The following is an 18,798-nucleotide window of genomic DNA, read 5'->3' on the forward strand; positions in this document are numbered from 1 at the left end:
CATAGACTTCTACCGGCATCTATGTGTCCGTTTGCATCTGCTGCGCAAAATCAACAGGCTATGAAGATTTTTGAAGGGGCACAGCGCTCACATGAGCACTGTAGCCCCTTCATTTCAGCAATCAGCGAGGATCTCCGCAACAAGATCCTCCCTGATCAAAACTTTTGAGATATCACTCTGACTGGTCAAAAGTTTTTCAAAAGCGCAGTTACTCTTGAATGGTTTCTAATAATCTTTATTTTTCATAATAGGTTCATAATCATCAGGACAGTTTGCAAATGAACCTGTCAGGCCATCGATGCTACACTGTTGACAGGCAACACACCAGATCCCCACTCATCAAAGCTTTTTACATGACTTTTCAAAAGTTTTTAAAAAGTGCAGTTACTGTTTAATACATTAGAAACCAAAGTTTTGATGGCCCATATCTAATCGCCCACAACATTTAGAAAAGGTAAAAGTAAACAGGATACTTTTTGTGAACACATTGAAGAGTTATTTGCAATGTTTCAACTGAAACTAGAGGTTTTCTCAGGTTTCTCTGGCTGGCCGCTGTTACAGCTAGTAGAGGTAGCATAGGCGTATAAAGCATATCATTTTATTAATAGGTTCAATATATAAACAGCATACCATAAGCTTCTAGGCTTCACCTAGTGGTAGCCCGCGTGGCTATGAAGATATATTAACCCCTTCAGTGGCAGATTTATTATTACCATGTCATGCCTCACAGGGCAGTCAACAATGCAATTTAATCTTGCAAGTATTTATTACGGAATGCAACAATCACATTGCAAAAATTTTTTGTAATGAAAGAATACATTATAACAATTTTGGAAAATAAAGCCCCCGGAAGGTTTCAGATGACAGCTCAGTGCTCTGCACATTTCAGCACTAGGGCTGTCCAAGGAAATCTTCCGGGGTTTAACTGCATGGTCAGTGCAGCAAGCCCCAGAGATTTTCCGGGCGTGCCACTAAAGGGGCATTCTGGAGACTGGACAAAATTTTCAAGATTTCTCTAACGTTTCCACTTATTGCCATTATTCCAGACCTCTATCAAAATCATCAAACTGAACTTCAGTACTTTTTTTGCCGACCTGCACCACCGCTGCTTTCCAGCCAGCTTCAGATCTCCACGTTGCAAATCAGGAGTGCAAAAACTACATCTCCCACAATGCCCCACTGCCAGTTACTGACTAGTGCACATTTACAACTGTACGAACTGTGTGGTCATTACAGAATTAGATGGCACTGAGCGTGCCTGACTAGTAAAACACCCGAACATACAGGACATAACCCCTAGATACCAATGGAGAACTAAGCAGGGGGGACCAGAGTAAAGCCATATCTTTACAGCTTTGTAAAACAAGTTATACCATTATACCACAAAATTACATGTTATCACCTCATGAAACAAATAACTTCCACTTTGAATTGTTGTTGTTCCCCTTTAAGAAATTAAACAGCACAGAATTTTGAACCCATGTATATTAAAAATAAATGACAGACACTCGCTATAAGATATTCCGACAACAGTCGAAGCAACAAATCCTATCAACCTCTCGATTAAGTATTCACGAAAAGTTCTGTGTCCAAGTATTATGTCTATTAGAAAAGTCATTCAGCTGCGCTGCCAACATATATATTATATTATAACATTTTGTGTTATTTCACACCTGGTGTATAAACAGCTTTGCACATGGACTTCATGTGGTCATGAAAATCCCCTGTGACTGAAAGAAGTTATACAGTATGTGATGTATCAGTCTATAATGGAACATGCTTGATTCCAGAGGATAAAGGGAATATGCAGAAGGCTATAGTTCCCAAATAGAAGCTAAATACTATAGCTCTAATATGCTGCTAAACAATATGTAACAAGAGGGTTAATGCCTATGAATACCCAACCATGATAATACTACAGAACTGGCATGAAATATGCATGAAATGGTGGCCCAGATTTCAAAGAGATTGTCTGGAACATCTGCATTCTGCGGGAAAGTGAGCCAAGGACAAGCGGGCAGCAGATGAGACTTTGGTTTCGACTGGCATAGTGTTTAACCCATTCATAGATTGAGCATTTTAGAGGATGGAATGTTTAAACACTTTTTTAACATTTTCGAAAGGTTTCTAACTAGAGATGATCGAGCACGCTCGGATAAGGCAGTTACTCGAGCGAGCATAGCTCTTCTCGAGTAACTGCATTCTCGGTCTGAGCAGGCTCAGTGGGGCGGCGGTGGGTAGCGGGGGGAAGAGAGAGAGAACAACTCTCCCCCCCCGAGCCTGCTCGAACGAGAATGCAGTTACTCGGGAAGAGCGATGCTCGCTCGAGTAACTGCCTTAACTGAGCGTGCTCGCTCATCTCTATTTCTAACTTCACGGTAAACTAAAGGCTTTCAATTTTTAACGTCCAATAGGAAAATAATAGCTTGACTTTTTTTTAACCAACTCAGCATTGTTGCTGCTGTTCTTTTTTTTTGTTGTCCAACAGTTCACCGTGAATAGCCTCTCATGCCTCCTGGTTCTATAATTTATACGAAGAAAGTACAAAAGAGGAGTCCTATCAAGATTGGCTTGACCTTACCTGCAGGATCCTCTGGAGTATAGAGGGAAGGGAGATATATGCAGCCATGCTATTGAGGACTTCCATGGTCAGACTCTTTAAAGCTAAAGGTGTAAAAAAAAATCAGAAATTCAGAACTCCGGGACAGCAAATGTAAAATCTATTATAAGCGTGAACCCTACTGTCTCCAGCAGTCCCAAAGAAATCAGTAGACTTTTTTCCCGAAGTCCCAGTACAGGATTTGAACATACAATCTCTGATCACTCATGTAACGCGCTGCAATACTTAACTGCAGTGTATGACATCTATTACTGTAGGCAGGGCCTGACAGGCATCCGTACATGGCTAGCCTGGAAGCCATTTTTAGGACTCTAACTGCCACTATCAAACCACTTAGATGCTGCGGTCAGCATTGACTGCAGCATCAAAGGGAATAAGCATCCAAGATCCGAACTATCCCCAATCTTGGCTGTTTGAGCATTGAGTCAGCTGTATAATATAGCTGACAGCCAATGAGTAATGGTACAGACATAGCTCCTGAGTCTGTGGTCTTACTATACCATAATAGTATGAAGGCTTGTGAGAACTATGATTTAGTATTACAGTGTGCAGTAGGAAGGAGTTAAAGAGGTGAACCATTTTTATTAGTAAAATATGAATATACACCAGCCATACAGTGAAACAATGTCTAACATGCCTAGCAAGTTGCACTAAATATTTTTGTTCCATTTTATTGCCATCTGATAAATGCACGCTACAACACTACTGACCGATCTTCCCAATTGTTATTCCTACTGACTAGTTTTGCATACGTGTCTCTTTATGTGACATTTTCAGTGTATTTACAATCCTTTTTCTTGTAGAAATGTATCAGCTTCCTAATAAAGTCCCTGCACACAGTGCTTACACCTGAAGTACCAGGAAGCAAGACGCAGGGAAGGTACTTACCCTCTGAATATACTTGAGATGGAGAGGAACTTAAAAGCTTCTGCGGTGACATCATTGCCTCGAGCAGTGGGAACCACAGAGCCTGTATTGGAAAAGGAACAGGTCACTGAAGTAAAGGGGACGAGTCTGTATGAAATAAAGCCGTGCAGCCAGTAGGAGCCTGTATATTGCTGAAGCCATAAAGCTCACAACTTGTATTAGATCTATTAACTAACAGCCTGTAAAGAGAATAAATGCTCAAAAAAAGCCTTACTTGTATTATGCCCTTAAAAGATTCACTACTGATTTTAAAAACATGAATTTTTATTTTACCGCAATATAGGTACATATTTCCCTAATCATATGCAGATCTCATTCAGATGGGCACACTGTACCTGTGTTTACCTGTCCATCTTCTGGATATAATACCCAGACCCCAGTGGTTTTATTAACCAAACATAGGAATAGGGCCTATAGTGGTGTAATGGTGCCTTTACATGGAGCGATTATCACCTGAATAAATAGCTGGAAATGAAAAATTTGGGTGATAGTCGTCCTAGAGGCGGGCGGCTGGAAGAGATCTCTGGCACCCTCCGCCTCCATTCTCCAAACGAGTATTGCTTTTGTATGAAAGCACAGGGGCGATAGTTGGTGGAACGGTTGTCGGACACTAATGTGTCTAACAGTTGTCATGTGTAAAGGTATCTTACGTTTGGTTCATTCAAACTGTGGGAATCTTGGTGTTACTTCCAGAATATGAATAGTTCAACATAATTAAGGATAGCTTTACATCGGCAAATATTCTGTATGTTAACGAAAACTTCCATATATACTCGAGTATAAGCCTAGTTTTTCAGCAAATTTTTTATACTGAAAAAGCCCCCCTCAGCTTATACTCGAGTGAGGTTAAAAAAAAACCAAAAAAAAAAAAACCCTGCAATACTCACCTCCCAGCCGGCGTCTGTGTCCCCAGTGCGATGGTCTCTCTGGAGGTGCGGCAAGCTGCTTGAGAATTCTCCCCGCTGTCATCTCCCTGCTCGGCTTTGAATTCCCACACCGTCAGCGCTGTGTAGGTAAGCGCTGTGATTGGATAGAGCGCCAGCCAATCACAGCCGGCGCTCGATCATTCAGTGAATAGCTGTGATTGGTTTATCAAGCGCCGGCTGTGATTGGCTGGCGCTTGATCCAATCCCAGTGCTTACTTACACAGCGCTGACAGTGGGGGAATTGTAAGCCGAGAAGGGAGATGACAGCGGGGAGAATTCTCAAGCAGCTTGCCGCACCGCCGGGGACACAGACGCCGGCTGGGAGGTGAGTATTGCATTTTTTCTTTACCTAGTATATACTGGAGTATAGCTAGGCTTATACTCGAGTCAATAAGTTTTACCAGAAAAAACTGGTAAAGCTTATCGACTCGGCTTATACTCCGTTCAGCTAATACTCGAGTATATACGGTAATTGAAAATAGTAGCACTCATTAATGCTGTTTACATGCGGCAGATAATTGGTGATATGGGGACAAACAATAATTTAAAGAGGTTTTCCAGCACTACATTATTGATGACCTACCCTCAGGATAGGTCATCAATAGTTCATTGGGTTCTTTTACTTGGATCCCCAGGTAAGTGCTTCTGTAATTGCAATCCATACCAGTCAGAGTGCCGTACATTGTAAAGTGGATGTACCTGGTATTGAAGCTTGGGTTCCATTCGAAGTCGCTCTCAACCATGTGACCAATGTAAGTGACATCACAGGCCTGAGAAGAGCCCACGGCCTCTTTAATCAGAGGCTCAATGTGTATCCTGAACACTGACCACACCGATATACTATTGAGGACCTATCCTCAGGATAGGTGATCATGTTGATCATGAACAAACATTGGAATAGATGTTCATTTGCCCAATCACTAGAGCACGTAAATGAACCAAAAAATAACCCTTTCTAAGTGTCACCTAGCACATAGATCATACCCTCTTGTTTCTGGCTTTGACTTTAAATATCAAGTAGAGTCACAAAAAAGAAAACTATATTGTTTGGATTTGAGGAAAAGCCCTGAATACTTGCACAGATCTACTTCTCCTACAGCCACCCAGCCAGCAATCATTGCAGCGAAGCACACATTAAGCATCACTATACCTCTCTCTGCTGCTGGTTGAGTGTATGTGATGTTCTTTCGCACAAAGAGATTGTTTCTGATAGAGTTTCCTCGACATCCTTTAAGACTGGCATTTGCTCGGTATCTACAATGGGAGAGAGAATAAAATGAGCACAAAGAACATTAGTATTAGCCTCCAAATAGGCTTTCCATCTGGGACTGAAATGCTCTTTTGAGCATGAGACTTCAGTGTTTCAACTTCAAGTGCTCACCCCTAGTTGTAGAAAATTTCCAATTCAGATCTATTTCAGTATAATAGAAAATGCTTAATTTAAATATCAAATACATCTTACAGCAACCCCTTTGGTATATCAGTCAAATGTACCTCCATGTATTGAAATACGCATTGTTCAAATGCTAAGGCTTTCATGATGGCGGAGTCTTTTTCTCCTGAGAATATGGATATTTAATTTAAGTTCTGCAGACAATATCAGTATAGCAGCTTCCTCTACCGAATTTACATAAGCATATAAATGAGCAGAAAAGAGAATGCAGAGAAGTTTAATCAGGTTTAGGTGTGATAGCCGATTATCATACTCCTTAATCTATTGTAGCGCTTCTTTCCTAAGATAGATGAACAGCCTCAGAAGAAGAGATGTACGTATGCTAAGATTACCTGCTGCATCCACAGCATCCTCAGTCAATCCCGAAAGTCTGTCCTGTAGCCTCTAAGTGTAGAATAGAAGTATAACCACAAGTTAGAATGCTCGGGAAATGGCAACATTATATATAGCAGGCTTGCAAAATGTTTCACTTTATGAAGTTATACTCATTTGCAGGGAGTTATAAAGGCTTTGCTGGATGACTTGTGACTAAAAGGGCCAAATGCTGCAGTTTAAAGGGTCATCCCATTTCTCTTTGCTATAGTAAATCGTTTTTATTTGGATTTTCATCACTTTTTTTTTTTTTTTAACAAAAACATAAATAAAAAAACAAAAAGTGTTGCACCCCCCCCCCCTCGTCCCTTGAGTCTCTCTCATGTATCCAATATATAGATTATCCAGCATTCTGAGTAAACAGCAGTTAAATGAGTCCATGAAATTTTCCATCCTTTCAGATTATGCCCACTGTATAGGCGACAGATAAACTTTGCGGTCCTGATCTGTGTTTTTCTCTTTAACTTTCTCCCTTGGAGAATAGTCAGTTAAACTTTCAATGAGCTCAATCCACACTTCAGTGAATACTGTACTTTACCCATCCCCCATACATGTACAGCTTTATATCACAATAGGGGTGAATGCACACAGGCAAAAATTCTGCAGTGGGATTTCCTGCAGAATTTCCGCCCGTGCCATAGGGTTGTATTATGTTGTTTATGCAATCCTATACATACAGTCGCGATTTGATTGCATGAAAACTCGTGCGATAAATAAATCGCGGCTTGTCCTATTTCTGTGCGAGCCGTCACCGCTGACACACCGGCTCTGCTCTGCGCATGTGCCAGGTGGGCGCCAGCCGGAATATAGCAAAGCGGAGGAGTCGCCGGATGAGGTGAGCCACGGGTCACTGCTGGGGCACGGGTCACATCTCGCTGCGAGAATTCTCGAAGCGAGACCCGGCCTGGCCGTCTGCTTGAGCCCTACAATGTAGAACTACAATAGCAAGCGTTATAAACAGTCAACCAGATACATGCCTTATTATTATTTCATAGGCCACTACTTTGCTCTCTTGTGACTAGGATATACCTTATCTATCATTTCCCTAGTACACTCCATTTACCTAATATACAGGTTCAGTTTTGCCAAGCCAAATGCATCCAACCATTTGGACCATGTGTTTGTGTCCTGCCTTATGTTTAAAGTATATGTCTTTTCCCCATGGTAAGAGTCGGTTGATTGTATCCTTAAATTCCCTCAATGCAAGAAGGGGTGGATTCATCCAGCCAATGCCGTGCTATTCTCTTGCGATAACCATAGTCTCACTACCGCTAGTAGTTCATGCTCCTCCACTGGTATATCACTTATATATCCTAGGATACATACTAATGGAGTAAACTCCAGATTTATTTTATATACAGTGTTAAGCAGAGAGTGGACCTCACTCCAGTATCGGTTCAATTTTGGACAACGCCACATCACATGCATCAGTCCCGCTACTTCAGTTTCACAGCAAACACATAAAGGGCTATTCCTTACTCCTATATCATGCAAAAAAGCTGGGGGATGATATACTCTATATACTCTTGAAGTCAATGGAAGTCAGTACCTTCAGTACCAACCCAGGCCACTATGAAATGTACGGAGATAATGAGCTGTCTGCTTCCTGCAGCAAAACAGCTGGAAGTGGGAAAACCCCTTAAAGTCAAGGTACGGTATTACAAAGGACTTATAATTTCGTGTATGGTCTTTCTAATTGGTGTACATTAGGAATATTGGGTTTGGCTTAAATGCCAAAATACTGTGATGATGCTTCAAATGGCAAGCATCATCTCAATATTTTTGTCACCTCACAAGGTGTTTTAGGGTCCCCTCCTTTTTTCAGCAGAAGTACTTGTTACCCAATAGATAGGTGATAAATGTTATCTGCTGGAATACCCATATACAGTTACAATAAAATCTATGTGAACCCTTTGGAATTACTGGACTTCTGTATTGATTAATAATAAAATGTGGTTTGATGGTTATCTAAACCACAATTATAGGCAAACAGTCTAACTGAACGAACAACATATAAACAGCTGTACCATTCCTTTCTTTTATTGCGTTTATTGAGGGAGAGTAGGCCTCTGTGTTAATGACTTCTCCACGACCTTATTGGTAAAAGCAGTTTCAATTAAAAGGATATTTCTATCTTGGGAATCCTATTTCAAAAGGTTTGAAATCGGAAAACAATACATTCAGCCATAAGATGTTTATTTCCAAAATGCTCCGTTCTCCAGATATTGCAGCTATTCATTGCAGCTGGTGGCCGGGCTGAAAGCTAGTGCGCATGTGCTCCTGAGATCCTGGCCATCAGATTTAGATGAAAAAAGTGTGCCAGCCTCCTCTGCTACTTCTTTCCATAGTAGAGGTGGTCCGTCTCCCTGGCAACAAGCAGTAACCAACCAGAGGACAGAGGAACCAATATCTGCTATAGCTGGAGAACGGAGCATTTTGGAAATACACACCTTCTAGGTGAATGCATTGCTTTGTTATTTCGTACACATTGAAATAGAATTCCCAAGATGTGAATATCCCTTTAAGAAGAGGAGATCAGAAGTGTGGGTTTCCCACTGCTTTTCACATTAAATAAAGGCACACAGAGCCTGGTTGTCAAGAAATCTGTTCTTCTGAAGAAAGACTGGTTAGTTTGAACCATGTCCTAAAGCAAACAACTTTCAGAAAACCTCAGAATACCTTTTATAGAAACATATCAAGTAGGAAAAGGCTACAAAAGCATTGCTAAACACCTGTGTATATGTCACTGTAGTTAGACAAATTTTCTACAAATGGAGAAAATGTAAGACTGTTGCTAATATCCCTAGGAGTTGTTAAGATTACTCCAAGAGCACAATGGGAAAATCCTGAAAGAGGTGAGAAAGAACCCAAGGAGGACCTACAGAAGAATTTAGAAGCTGCAAAAACTTCTGTTCAGGTGTTTACTATAAGAAAAACACTCAACAAGAATGGTGCTCATGGAAGGACTCCGCAAAAAAAGTCACGGATGTCTAAAAAAACATTGTAACCCATCTCAAGTTTGCTCATGACCACCTAGAGCTTCAACAATGCTCCTGGGAAAACAAACATTCTATGGATAGAGGAGACAAAAAATAACAAGTGGAACTTTTTAATATAAAAAGGTATAGAACTATGTTTGGAGGAAAAGGAACATTGCATTACACCATCAAAACCCCATCTCAACTGTGAAGTCTGGTGGAGGGAGCATAATAGTTTGGAGCTGCTTTGTTGCCCCCCGGCCTGGGGCAAGACAATAACCTAAAACACATAAGTAAATTAACTAAAGGATGGTTGAAAAAAGAAAATCTGTGTTTTGAAATGGCAAAGTCAGTCTTGACGTTAATATCACCAAGATGCTCTAGTAAGAGTAGACTGTGTATACAAGGCATCCCAGAAATACTGATGAACCAAAACAGATTTGCAAGGAGGATTGGTCCAAAATTCTTCCTCAATTTTAATTTGCAACTACATGAAACCTTTGGTAGAGGTGACTGCTGCTAAAGGGGGATCTAATTCAAGAGTTTAACTACTTTTTCACCCTGAACTGTGGATGTTTACTCAGTGTCCTTAATAAAAGACATGGCCAGTACAGTTGTCTTCGTGTTATTAGTTTAGTTAAATTGTGTTGTCTATAATTGTGACTTAGATAACAATCAAACCACTTTAACAATCAAACCACTTTTCATTAGTAATCAATGCAGTAGACCAAGTAATTCCAAAGGGTTCACTTACTTTTTTGGCAACTGTATTAATCTGTCTCCAATCAACACTATGGGGAGCGAAAGAGCATAGTATATACATTTATATAGTGTACTAAAACATTATTCAGTAATCTCTCCTGCAAGGTGGCTTTAGGCAGAAAAAAGGAAAATCCCTTAACTCTTTGTGTATATGTGGGGATATAGTGACTTCATTAGAAAAATGGAGTTCTGACTGTTATAAAGGGTACTTTATTGACTGAATTTGACTGATCTGCCTCCCCTCTACTGAATCTGCTGTGCAATCTTTCATTTATTGTTATATTCTGTGTGCAATGGTATGTGTCCACTACCTCATATAAACTTAATTACCTCTATTTGTTACCACATGTAATTTTGAGTATCACCTCACGCAATAGCATTTCCCCTCTCCTCTGTCTCATCTTAAGGCCCATTTACATGGAGCGATGACTGCTCAGAAATCGCTAAAAAGCGATAGTTTGAGCATTTTTCTTGCACTGCTTGCTGATTGTTACTTTCAGTCCAACCTAAAAATCATCGTTCAGCCTTATCAGCAGTTCTCCACGGGGAGTGCTGACAGCATTGTTTCCCACTGGAGAACAAAGGAAGCAAATACAGATAAGAGCCCTTGGCCTTGGCTGATGCTTAGCCAATCACAGCCAGCACTTGATGAATGGCTGTGATTGGTTCAATCACTGCCATTAATCGAGCGTTGGCTTTGATTGGCTAAGCGCCAGCCAATCACAGCCAGCGCCTCCAGGAGGCGGGGATTTTTGAATCCTGGCCAGAAGAGGAGAAGATCACTGCTAGGGACATGGGGAGAAGATGTGGCCAGGCTGACAGAGTGGGACAGGTGATGCATGTGTATTTTTTTTTCTTCCTTCTTCAGCTACGTCTTAATTTCGGGGAAGGGCTTATATTTCAAGCCTCCCCTGAAAAACCTCACATGTGGTGCTACAAAGTCATGCGACTTTGTAGCGCTACAAAGTCACAGCGATATCGCATGGACCAGCGATGCGCTATTGCTGCGATTTTATGGCAGCGATGTTGTGTCGCCCATGTGAACAAGGCCTTAAAGAGGGCAATAAAACTCTTCATTCCCCCCGCTTGTTCATTAACCATGCAAAGATGGGGCCAGCTGGTTTACTAATGAAATCTAAGAAGCCGCTCCCCATCTGCAGCCAGAACTTTAAAGCTAGCAAAGTACTCATAGCCACGCATAAGTGTCCAGCATTAAGTGTCTCCCACAATCCCAGATGGCGGAGGAGTAGGTGTCATCCTCTTGCCTAACTGCACCTTCTAGGTCATTCCCTCAGCTCTCTCACTCATCTTCCAGTCATTCAAAGTTCACACCCTGCGACTTTTCTGCCCACTGACCCTGCATGTCGCAGTTATTTACCGGCCCCCAGGTCCCACCCACCTGTTCCTACACCACTTTGCCGCCTGGCTCCCCCACTTTGTAACCTGTGAAATCCCAACCCTCATCCTTGGTGATTTCAACATCCCTACTAACGACTTCAGCTCCTCACCTGCCTCCTGGCTTTTAATGCTTACCTCCTCGTTCGGCCTATCACTAATCTCTGACTCCCCCACTCACAGAGATGGCAACAGTCTCGATTTAATCTTCCTCTATCTCTGCTCTGCCTCTCACTTTACTAACTCCCCCCTTCCACTCTCAGATCACAACCTTCTCTCTTTCTCCATCACACACCCTAGCATCTCCCCTGACCCTCCTATCTATCGCACCTCTAGGAACCTCCAGTCCGTCCGCACCCAACAGTTCGCCGAGACCATCCAGTCCTCCTTGTCCCCTATCTCTCTTCTCCCCTGCCCTAACCTGGCAGCCGAACACTACCACATCCCCCTCAGCTGTGTCCTGGATGAAGCGGCACAGCCTATAACCCGAGCCGTCAACCTCAGACCATGGCAACCCTGGCTCACGTCCGGCGGTGCTCTAAGTGCGCCAAACGGCTGTGAAGAAAATCAAAGCTGCCCGCAGACTTCCTCCACTTCAAATTCATGCTTAAAACTTATAAGCCCTTCACCATGCCAAACAAGTGTATTTCACCTCCCTTGTCTCCTCACTATCCCACAGCCCCAAACGACTATTCGACACCTTCCAGAGCCCCAAAGAACAGGCACCCATGATGGATCTGACTGCTGGAGAACTAGCCATCTAATTCAAAGAAGAAAAAAAAAAAAATCGACAACATCCAAAAAGAAATCATCAAAAACTGCATGGCTAGCCCCGATCCCAGTATCCTCAACACTGCATCCAGCACCTACTCACTTTCTATGTTAGAACCAACGACAGAGGAAAAAGTCTTCAGACTGCTCTCCGCTGCCAGCCTCACCACCTACGCCTTGGCGTCACACTGGACTCTAACCTCTCCTTTACCCTTCATATCCAGTCTCTGGCCCAAACATGCCACATGCACCTCAGAAATATTGCTAAATTCCAGCTGTTTCTCAATACGGACACGCTACAGACACTCGTGGTCGCCCTCATCCACTCCCGACTTGACTACTACAACTCACTATTCATTGGCCTTCCCTGCACTAGACACGCTCCACTCCAATCCATACTAAGTACGGCAGCTAGGCTCATTTTTCTATCCTGCCACTACTCAGTTGCTTCTGTACTATGCCAGTCATTGCATTGGCTGCCCATCCACTGCAGGACTAAATTTAAACTTCTCACCCACAAAGCCACCATACATCACCTCCCTCCTGTCAGTACACCACCCAGCCAGAACACTCCGATCCGCTAAAACACTCAGACTAAACACCCCTCTCATACGAACCTCACAGGCTCACCTACAGGACTTCACCAGAGTGGCACCCATCCTCTGGAACGCTCTACCCCAAAGCATCCAGACAATTCATGATGCACGAAATTTCAGATGCACCTTAAAAATGCACCTCTTCAGGGGGCCATACCAAATCCCCTGACCTAGTCCGCCTGTCACTCCATTATGGCTTCCCACACCTTCACCCTGCTTATCTCATTTGACCTCTACTCCTGCACCTCCTTATTGCCTCACCCAGTTTGCTTTCTAATAACTAATTTCCGAAAGAAATTCCTGTACTGCCTGTGTTCCCCATGCCAATCCCCCCCCCTGTACCTCCTGTATCACCCCCACCCCATTTGTTTCTAACTGATTGTATTTCACATGTAATTGCTGTATGCTTTGTGTGTCTCTCCCATGCTTTAAAGCGCTGCAGAATAAGTTAGTGCTATACAAATAAAGATGATTATTATTACTTTACCAGTGTAATGCAAGGCGGCTGCTGAGGCGGACTGTAAATAGGTTATTTTATGCCCATAAACTACAGACTGATATGTTCACATCATAAGCTGCTAAATTATTTTAAATAACACCAATTACGTAAATAGCACTGTCCCATTATCTATTAGTAAAATCTGTCCTTTTTTACAATAAAGAAATACTGCCAAGCCTGAAATCACTTAGGACTACAGAGATAGAAAAAAGATTTAATAATTCCCGTGAAGCTTTCTTATATGTAAATTACAGTAAATCTTAAAAAAAAAAAACTACAAACAATATCATTGGTTACAGGCATTGCCATTCTAGTTACCGTAAGCATGACTTGGAAAGCTGCCTGGATATCCCCTTTTTTCTCCAAGAGATAGGCGAGCGTCTCATAGTTATTGTGCTTCTGGGCAATCTGCAATCATAAAGGGTATGCATATTTTATCTCGAACAACTTCTTCTAGACTTAAAGAGGTTGTCCCAATAAAAGAAGTCACCCCCCCCCTAGCTACAGGATAGGGAATAACTAACTGATGGGCGGGGGTATGACAGCTAGGAGCCCGCCAGTAACAATAACAGGAGACCCGAAGGTTCTTGAATGAATAGAGAGGCAGTTGAGTAAGTGCTTTGCTGCTCCATTCATATCAACTGAACTGCAGAAATAGTTGAGCACTTGAACGTGGCTATCTCCAGCAGTCTGACTGAAATGAAAGAGGTCATTGTGGAATGCATGACCACTGCTAGAGTCATTCGGCGACCTTCAAAATCCATGTTTTTGTAATCGGTACGGGTCCCAGCAGACAGACCCTCACCGATCAGATCATTACCACCTATCCTATTGTAAGGGATAACAATAATTTTGGTGGGACAACCCCCATTAATGTAAACACTAATCTGTTAATTCTACGATATAGTTTTAATGTCCTCACCTGAATAGTCTCCTCCAATCGGTAGTGTTCTAGTATTTGTAGGACGTCCGTCACATGGCCAGGGTCATACTTGCACAAAAGATCTACGAAGTGTTCTGTGATATGTGGCTGGTTCTGTAACAGCTCAGAGCCTAGCTGGGCTCCATCTCTACAACGAAATAGAACTATATGATGACTCCATAAGCTTTAGATTTAGAAACCGTACTTCCTGCATCTTACTGGTATGAGACTCACCTTATAATATATTTGTTTAGAAGCTTACTGCATAGAGTTTTATTATTGAGCTGAATGGATAAACACTATATAATAAGCTCCCCCTAGTGGCACCCGCAAGCAGATAGAATTTTATCATTTAACTATGTCTATGCAGTGGAATCAAAATTCTATATCAGAAAAAGTGAGCTTCAACCTCTATAAAGATATTTTAAGATAACTTCATCTTCAATATTAGTTATTAGAGATGACCGAGCACTAAAATGCTCAGGTCCTCGTTATTCGAGTCGAGCTTTTCGTAAAATATGAGAGCTCTATTCGAGTAACGAACCCCATTGACTTTATTGGGAGACTCGAGCATTTTTGCATGTGACCCACCGGTTGCCGAGCTTCTCTCTCTCCTTCCCTCTCCCCCTCCCCCTCCCTCTCCCTCTCCCTCTCCCTCTCCTCTCCCTCATCATATTTTTACTTTTTCATTCCCTCAGCCAAATGATGGGGGAGTTAGAGGTAATCAGACTTGGGTTTATGTATATTTGTATTGTAATATTTTTACTGTGCAATGTATATTTATATAAAATACACTTTTTGATATATTTCATACATTTACACAATGGTTAGTGAATTTATGCTTCTGAGATGTTAAAGATACTTGGAAACTGATTATAGAAAAGACATTTGTTGTAGCAACCTCTCAATACATCAGGGGTGTCAAACTCATTTTCACCGAGGGCCACATGAGCATTATGGTTGTCTTTAAAAGCGCCACTTGTAACTAGCAGCTCATTCACATGGGCGTATTTACATACGTATCTTTTTTACACGCGTAATATGGAGAGTATAGACACCATTGTTTCTCATTGGGGTATTGAGAGGCACATATTCACATGCATTAAAAAAATCATAGTATGTTCTACCGAAATAGTCAATGGGTTTGTGTAAATACGCTGATAATATTTATGATGCATGTGTATTCACTGCGTATTTACGCTAGAAGAAGGGGAATGCTATTGGACCTTCCTACATCGTTGCTTCCACACATTAATAGCCAGTAATTCTGCACACAAAAACAAACGCAAAAAGATCCAAATACACATAATTTCAGTCTGTGATATACGCAATGTTTTCATGGACCGAAAATGAATAGACCGGTGAGAATGAGCCATAAGACTGTATAAATGTAACCACTTCTTAACATACTGTTATAAAACCCGAGACACTACATCACAAACCCTCCTCATCCATTGATCATGTTCTGAAAACAACAAACAAATTAAAAAGAAGGCACAACCATTCAAATGTATTCACATATATGGTTCAAATGGAATTCTTGGTTGAAATACATTTTACTATATTTTTAATTCAGGTTTTTACTTTGTTTTCTGTCCGGATATCTGACACAGTTTTCCCACAACCAACAGGTCTACATCTGGTTTTAGGTCTTGTGCTGTAGCAGGCCATAAAATAGCGTGGAGGTGGTCATCCGTGAGGCTGATCTGTGCTTGATCTTGTTTAGATTCAGTATTGACAAGGTGTTTGCACAGATAGGTGCTCCCAAACATGGACAGAACAAGGGCAGCATGAAGTCAGAGCCGTGGCATCAAAGCTGGGGGCAGTAGACTGTAAAAGTCCTCAATTTTAGCATTCTGGAACTTTGCTGTCAGATCATTACTGCTGTTAATATCTACAAACTCCATCTGAAGGCCATGGGTTGCATGGTTGACGTTAGCAGTGAAAGGACTGGCAAAAATGCAAAGCTTAAGTGCTGAGCTCTAAAGTCAGAGAAGCACTGATCAAACTCATTAATTAACCGGCCCACTTCGGTAGCGAAGTGAACAAATGAAAAGTTGCCGGGAACTGAGATGTTCTGATAAACAGGAAAGTGGGAAAGATTGTCCTCATCCAGTTGGGGCTTCCATAGGTGATGTTATGCTGGAAAGCTATGATCATGTCAGACATCTCTTCGATGACTCATTTGCTTGTCTTGGGCCTCTGATTCAGTTGGATGAGATGCTCGGTTATGTCACACAACATAGCCAGTTTGGATATGACAGTTTAGGCAAGAATTTCCCTTTCCTTTGCATGAAAAGGGCAATTTTTTGCTAAGCTCAAAAAATTGTTTAAGGACTGCTCCTGCTAAGCCACCTTACTTCTGTATGGTAGGGCACACCTCCATGCTCTGAATCCACCGCCTGCAAAAGTTGTTGGAACTAGCAAGGTTTCAAGCCACATGCAGAATGAAGTTCACTGTTTTCATTACTGTGGTTATTAGATTATCTATTTCCAGAACCTTTCCACACAGATCAGCTTGGTGGATAATGCAACGATTAGAGATGAGTGAGCACCCAAATGCTCGGGTCCGCGTTATTCAAGTCAAGCTTTTCGTAAAATTCGAGAGCTCTACTCGAGTAACGAACCCCATTGACTACAATGGGAGACTCGAGCACTTTTGTATGTGGGATGCCGGGTGCCGAGCTTTTTTTTTCTTCTTGGTTCGTGTTCTCCCTCTCCCGCTTTCCCTCTCTCCCTCCTTTCCTCCCTCTCTCTCAACCGCATTAACAAATGTCCTTCCCTATTGTCGTCCCATGCATGGCAGCTACATCCAAGACCTACTCAGTGACAGAGAAGTCAGCATTCAGACCTCTTATAAAAATGGATAGATGCACTGTATCCAAGTTGTCTGTGCTTTCATCAATGGCTAATGAATAAGCCAGATGACTCCGTGCCTCTTCGGCCAGCTGTGTTGTTGGATTCCCTGATAGTTTCTTAACAAGCTGATACTTTATAAGACTCTGTATCTGATTGGGACACATCTGCTCACACACCTTTAGCATGCACCGCTTCAAAATGCACCCTTTGCAAAACACTTTAAAAGCTTGAGAAATGTCTTCAGCCAAAATAAAGCTGGCTTTCACTGATGAATCATTTTTGGCTGACTTTTGTGAACATATTCTGCTGCGAATGCAGTCTGCCTTTTAATTTTTGGACAATTTGTTGTTTTTCTTGAAGGCTAAATTTAATATATTTAGCTGGGTGTTTGGTGTCAAAATGCCGACGTATATTATACTCCTTTGTTACAGAGTACAAAAGACATGTTATTTTTTCTCCTTGAAGCACAAGCAGGTATTCACTTTACCATTTTTCATTAAACCGCCTTCCTCCAGCATTAATTTTTCTCCTGTTGGACATTTTGGGATTATTTGTACATATTTCTCACCTTCACTTGTTGGAAAGCCGCCAGAGTTAAAGGCTGATGTGGAGATACTGCAAACTAGTGGAGGAGCAGATCAGAGCAAGGCTCTAATTCATAAAAATTGGGACACAAGTCGCCCAACACAGACACTTGACTAACTGCCAGGTAGTCAGAGAAAAAGAAAAATTAAGGAAGTTAGCAGAACGTGGTGAAAGGTTCCCAAAACATTCTGTAGGGCAGAGCCCTAGTCACTGGGTTAAGCGGCACCCTCTCTGGTCCATGCAATAGGCTCGCAGGATATGAACAGGCAGGCTGGAACAGACTGCCCTCTGCAAGATGGCAGCATGGACCAATCAGGACGTACAAGCCGCTGAATTATGCCAAATAACGCCAATTATGTAAATAGTACTGTCCCCTTATCTACTAGTAAAGTCTGTTTGTCTGAACTATTTTTACAATAAAGAAATACTGTGAAGACTGAAACTACTTAGGACTACAGACCCGCTGCAATCCCAGTACCCAGTGGCAGGCAGCAAATGAGTTCACAAGGCGCCAGAGGGTTTTCCTGGCAAAGCTTAGGACCCTCCCATATATAGAAGAGTCTCCTCTCAGAGGCTCCTCTCAAGCTCCTCACTGCCACCACTGCAGCAGGATTAAATTAAATAGGGACAGAGCTCAGGTTCCTTGCGGCTGGTACCCATAGAGGTTAGGGCATGCCCTCTCCGGGAAAGGTAATTCTCTGGACCTGCATGCCACATATAATTAGTTTGACACATGTGCAATACAGTATCTATTTAATCCATTTCAGATAAGTCTATTGTTTATTCAATGTTGCATTTCTGCTCTTGCTGTTACAGCCTATAGTCGACCATTTTACAGTAGCTTATACTCTGTAGGCCATTGACCATGTTTGATGACAGATTTCTAGGGTACATGCAGGTGATTATAATTGCTATGTAAAGGCCCATTTAGACACAACGATTATTGCTCAAAATTCGCTCAAAAGCCATCTTGTGAGTGATAATCATTGTGTCTAAATGTGCCCATCTTTCAGTTTTCTGCCAAATTACCGTTTGCAGAACAGCTGATAACCAGGACCGCATGCTGTGTTCTGCTGGGGAAGAGCTGATTATAGCTGGTAACATTGTATCAGCTGTTCTCAGCTGTCAGCCCC

At 42.0% G+C, this 18,798-nt stretch overlaps 1 protein-coding gene across 2 annotated transcripts in view; it reads right to left on the reverse strand.

Annotated features, from left to right (window-relative positions):
• VPS8 (VPS8 subunit of CORVET complex) overlaps window positions 1-18,798 on the reverse strand; it is a 171,130-nt gene that overhangs the window by 40,960 nt on the left and 111,372 nt on the right. For both annotated transcript variants that reach the window (XM_066575690.1, XM_066575689.1), the window contains exons 36-41: window positions 14,222-14,369; window positions 13,618-13,707; window positions 6,259-6,310; window positions 5,624-5,727; window positions 3,509-3,590; window positions 2,582-2,664 (exon numbers count right to left, since the gene is read on the reverse strand). In XM_066575690.1, coding sequence (XP_066431787.1) covers window positions 2,582-2,664; window positions 3,509-3,590; window positions 5,624-5,727; window positions 6,259-6,310; window positions 13,618-13,707; window positions 14,222-14,369 — 559 coding nt within the window. The remainder of the gene's footprint in view (window positions 1-2,581; window positions 2,665-3,508; window positions 3,591-5,623; window positions 5,728-6,258; window positions 6,311-13,617; window positions 13,708-14,221; window positions 14,370-18,798) is intronic.

This window comes from Eleutherodactylus coqui, chromosome 8, assembly GCF_035609145.1.
Source record: "Eleutherodactylus coqui strain aEleCoq1 chromosome 8, aEleCoq1.hap1, whole genome shotgun sequence".
Classification (NCBI taxonomy): Eukaryota; Metazoa; Chordata; class Amphibia; order Anura; family Eleutherodactylidae; genus Eleutherodactylus; species Eleutherodactylus coqui.